The 4,227-nt window shown below is 37.1% G+C and overlaps 1 protein-coding gene across 2 annotated transcripts in view; it reads right to left on the bottom strand.

Annotated features, from left to right (window-relative positions):
* The window catches only part of LOC107018456 (probable tRNA N6-adenosine threonylcarbamoyltransferase, mitochondrial), a 16,109-nt gene extending 12,218 nt beyond the window's left edge, over positions 1–3,891 (bottom strand). For both annotated transcript variants that reach the window (XM_015218940.2, XM_027917293.1), the window contains exons 1-2: positions 3,584–3,891; positions 3,343–3,387 (exon numbers count right to left, since the gene is read on the bottom strand). In XM_015218940.2, the coding sequence (XP_015074426.1) occupies positions 3,343–3,387; positions 3,584–3,814 (276 nt within the window). In that variant the 5' untranslated portion in view covers positions 3,815–3,891. The remainder of the gene's footprint in view (positions 1–3,342; positions 3,388–3,583) is intronic.
* Between the last annotated feature and the right edge of the window lie 336 nt (positions 3,892–4,227).

Below are 4,227 nucleotides of genomic sequence, written 5' to 3'. Positions count from 1 at the left end.
CTGATATGTTTGTTTATGATGATCCTCCTCCTATCCCTTTGCATGAACCATCTGTTATTTCTCCAGATTCAGCCTCTACAACATTTAATCCAGATTCTTCATCATCTACTCCTATCTCACAACCAACTAACACCTCTACCAATACTGATCTTAGAAGGTCTAACAGACCTTCTAGACCTCCTGGATGGCTTCATGGTTTTGTCCATACTGCTACACACAATCCTGTACATTCCTCTATTTGTTCTACTGCTCATCCTTTGTCCTCATACATGTCTTATGCCTCCATTTCTTCACCTTATTTTCAATCACTGTGCAATTTTTCTGCTATAAAAGAGCCTGCTTCTTATGATGAAGCTATACAGAATTCACATTGGCTTCAAGCAATGGCACTAGAATTAAAGGCATTACATGATAATCATACTTGGGATTTAGTTACATTGCCTCTTGGGAAGAAGGCTATTGGATGTAAATGGGTATACAAGGTCAAGTTTAATGCTCAAGGTGAGGTAGAGAGGTATAAAGCTCGACTTGTAGCTAAAGGGTACACACAGCAAGAAGGTTTGGATTATCAAGAGACATTTTCTCCTGTTGTCAAAATGGTAACAGTAAGGGTTGTCCTTTCTTTAGCTGCTATGCATGGATGGTCTCTACATCAAATGGATGTCTTTAATGCTTTCTTGCAGGGTGACTTAGTTGAGGAAGTGTACATGGTTCCTCCACCTGGTCTACTACAACAGGGGGAGTCTGCAGTTTGTAAACTAAACAAATCACTATATGGTTTGAAACAGGCTTCTCAACAATGGAATTTGAAGCTTAGTGAAGCACTTATTGGATCTGGCTTCACTCAAAGTCACCATGATTATTCCTTGTTTACCAAGTGTTATGGTTCTGATTTAGTTCTTATCCTAGTTTATGTGGATGATCTGTTGATTACTGGTTCTTCTTCTCAATTGATTCAAGCCACTAAACATATGTTGAGGACTCATTTCAAGATCAAAGACTTGGGGGAGATGAGATACTTCCTTGGTCTTGAAATAGCAAGGAACAAAGATGGTATTATGGTGAGTCAAAGGAAATTTGCCTTGGATCTTATCTCAGATTTTGGCCTTGCAGGCACCAAACCAGCTAGCACACCCTTGGAAGTTAATCAAAGGTTCACTAGTCAAGATTTTGACATGAGTTGTGAAGCTCAGGATGCACATGAAGATGTAGCTCTTACTGATCCAGCAGGCTATCAGAAACTGGTTGGTAAGCTATTGTATCTCACTATGACAAGGCCGGATATTAGTTATGCAGTGCAGAACCTCAGCCAATTCATGCATAAACCTAAGAAGTCACATATGGAGGGTGCATTAAGAGTAATAAGATACTTAGAAAATGCACCAGGCCTGGGAATTATGCTAACATCAAAGATATGCAAACAACTTTCAGTTTACTGTGATGCTGATTGGGCTACATGTCCTATGACAAGAAGATCTGTTAGTGGTTTTGTGGTGAAAATTGGAGATTCATTGATCTCATGGAAGTCGAAGAAACAGAATATTGTATCAAGAAGCTCTGCTGAAGCAGAATATAGAAGCATGGCTAATGCTGTATCAGAAGTTGTGTGGTTGATAGGCCTATACAAAGAGCTGAAGGTAGAGTTAGAACTACCAGTTAGGTTGTTTTGTGATAGCAAAGCAGCACTCCAAATTGCTGCTAATCCTATCTATCACGAAAGAACTAAGCATATAGAGATTGATTGCCATTTTGTTCGAGAAAAAATACAAGAAGGACTCATTCAGACAGATCATGTGCCTTCAAGAATGCAGCTGGCTGACATATTAACAAAGAGTTTAGGGAGGACTCAACATGATTTTCTATTATCCAAGCTAGGTGTGTACAATTTATTTGCACCATACAGCTTGAGGGGGAGTATTGAAGATAGTAGTTAGTTAACAATTAGTTGTATAATTAGTTGTTAGTTGAGTAATTGGTTGCTGCAGAAAGTTAGTTAGGAATATAAGTTAGTTATAACTGATTGTAGAATTAGTTAGAATCATGTACAAAGTGTTGTATATATATGTGTAAAGATCTGAAAGTAAATCAAGCAGTGAAGATTACATTTCACAACATTCTCTTAGTCTTCTTCTTCTTCTCTGCACTATACTTCCTCCTCTGCACGTAAATCTCCATTGAAGGAGATAAGCAGCTAAGTACCTGTGCAGCAGAGTCACCATTGAAGGTGCTAACATGGTATCAGAGCAGGGCCCGTCTCACCCGATGTTGGGGTCCCCAAAATTAAAATTGCCCATGCACCAGATGCTAAGCACTGGGCGTGAGGTGGGGTGTTAAAGAATGACAAAAGTCCCACATCGGTGGTTAATGAGATGGGTGGACTCCTTATAAGGCTTGGGCAATCCTCCTCCCTTTGAGCTAGCTTTTGGGGTGTGAGTTAGGCCTAAGACCTAATTTCACAAGTTACTACTCTTTAGAGCATTGAGAAACCCTGAGCAATTGACATGAAGAAAGAACAGTGGTGTGGACAGATAACAAATTCAGTATAAAAATATAAAAGAACGATGCTTAGGATCACTTCCCATATTATGTTGACTACTCTACCATGCATAGGAATACATCAACCTCTAAAAGCCTTTCACTAACAAAACCAACTCATTAAACATCCTCCTTCCACTATCTGCATAATGTTCATTTATGAGGCGTGGAACAGACGCAAGACATAACCTAGGGCTAGGTTATAAATATACTCCTTCCCTTCACTTGTAACCCATCTGATGTGTATCACAATAGCTCTATTGCACTTCGAATTGTAACTCAAACTCTTGTTTTCCCGGTGACATTGCCAAACGATTACACTGGAAAGCAGCTTAACAAGGTTCTTTCTCTTTTACTCGTTCTTTCACTGTTCACTATTTTTCCTTGTTACTTTAATTATGCTCATTAGCAAGTAATTTTGCACCAAAACCATACTATTTGATCACTATAATGTGTGTGCCTTGAATCACTAAAACAAATTCAATGGTCATCCTAAGTCACTGATTTAGGGGTAAAAAGTACTTGTATCTTTATATGTATATAAATAGAAAATGTAATAGAAATCATGCAGTGCAGCAACCAATATGAAATATGCCATTTGGCATTCTAGACAGATCCCAATGTCCAACTATTTACATAATGATGCAAAAATAAATGAGTAAACAAACCTTCAACTATAACAATGTAATGCACACAAGACAATAAGTTTCCAATAGTTTATCAGTAGTCATTAGATTAACAGAACAATAAAAACAAAAATGGTTATTCTCCAAACTATCTATAACTACATAAATACATATAGAGTACCTGAGAAGAGATAACTTGGCTGAGAATTTCACCATTGCTATTAACCTACAATAGAAAATCACTAATCTCAATAAAAGAAGAAACTTTGCAGCAATTTCAACCACCCCCAGTATCTGTACTAAGAAATTCACTAAAAATGTAAAAAAAGAAAAAACCTATAAAAGTTCAAATCTTGACTCTGTCTCTGTCCCACAAAAGTAATTTCAAAGAAACAAGCAAAGACATGTTAAAAAGAAGTTACCACAGCAGCAGCGGTATCATCACAGCTCGTTTCAATGCCTAAAACAACTAAATTCTCATTAGAAACAGAAGTAGAACAATGAGGTGAAAAAGATTTGAACCATTTGGGTTTTACTGTTTTTTGATGCAATTGCAATTGCAATTGCAATTTGCTTGTGAGGTGAATTGAGGGTCTCCATAGCAGGCTTAGACGGGAAATTGGAGAAGACAAATTGGGTAATAAGGAAACCATTTCCACAGAGTAGGATGAGGGCTTTACTGCAAAATCCTCTCTCCAGTTAATGTTATATGTGAAATTAACAAAAATGGGAGTTCGTGGGCCGTGGCACAGTGAAGATGTTTTTTTTTTTTAAATCTAGGTTCGAATTTTGAGTATGAAAAATGAATAATTATATATAATAGTAAATTATTAATTTAAATTAAATGTTATAAATATAGTTTGATTTAATTGTACGGAAACTATTGTTATTTTCGCCTCTTCTGATGGAATCTAGCTCGCTACTCTCATTTTGGTGGTAGTCTCGCTCGCCTTTCTCGCTTTTATACAAACACAAATGTATATAATGTGTTTGTGTTTGTATAAAGCAGATGAAATTGTATATACATATATTTTTCTTCCCCTCTCTCCCTTCATATTTCGCTTGC

This window comes from Solanum pennellii, chromosome 5, assembly GCF_001406875.1.
Source record: "Solanum pennellii chromosome 5, SPENNV200".
NCBI lineage: Eukaryota > Viridiplantae > Streptophyta > Magnoliopsida > Solanales > Solanaceae > Solanum > Solanum pennellii.
Note: the sequence above shows the minus strand (reverse complement) of the source record. Positions and strands in the feature narration are given on the sequence as shown.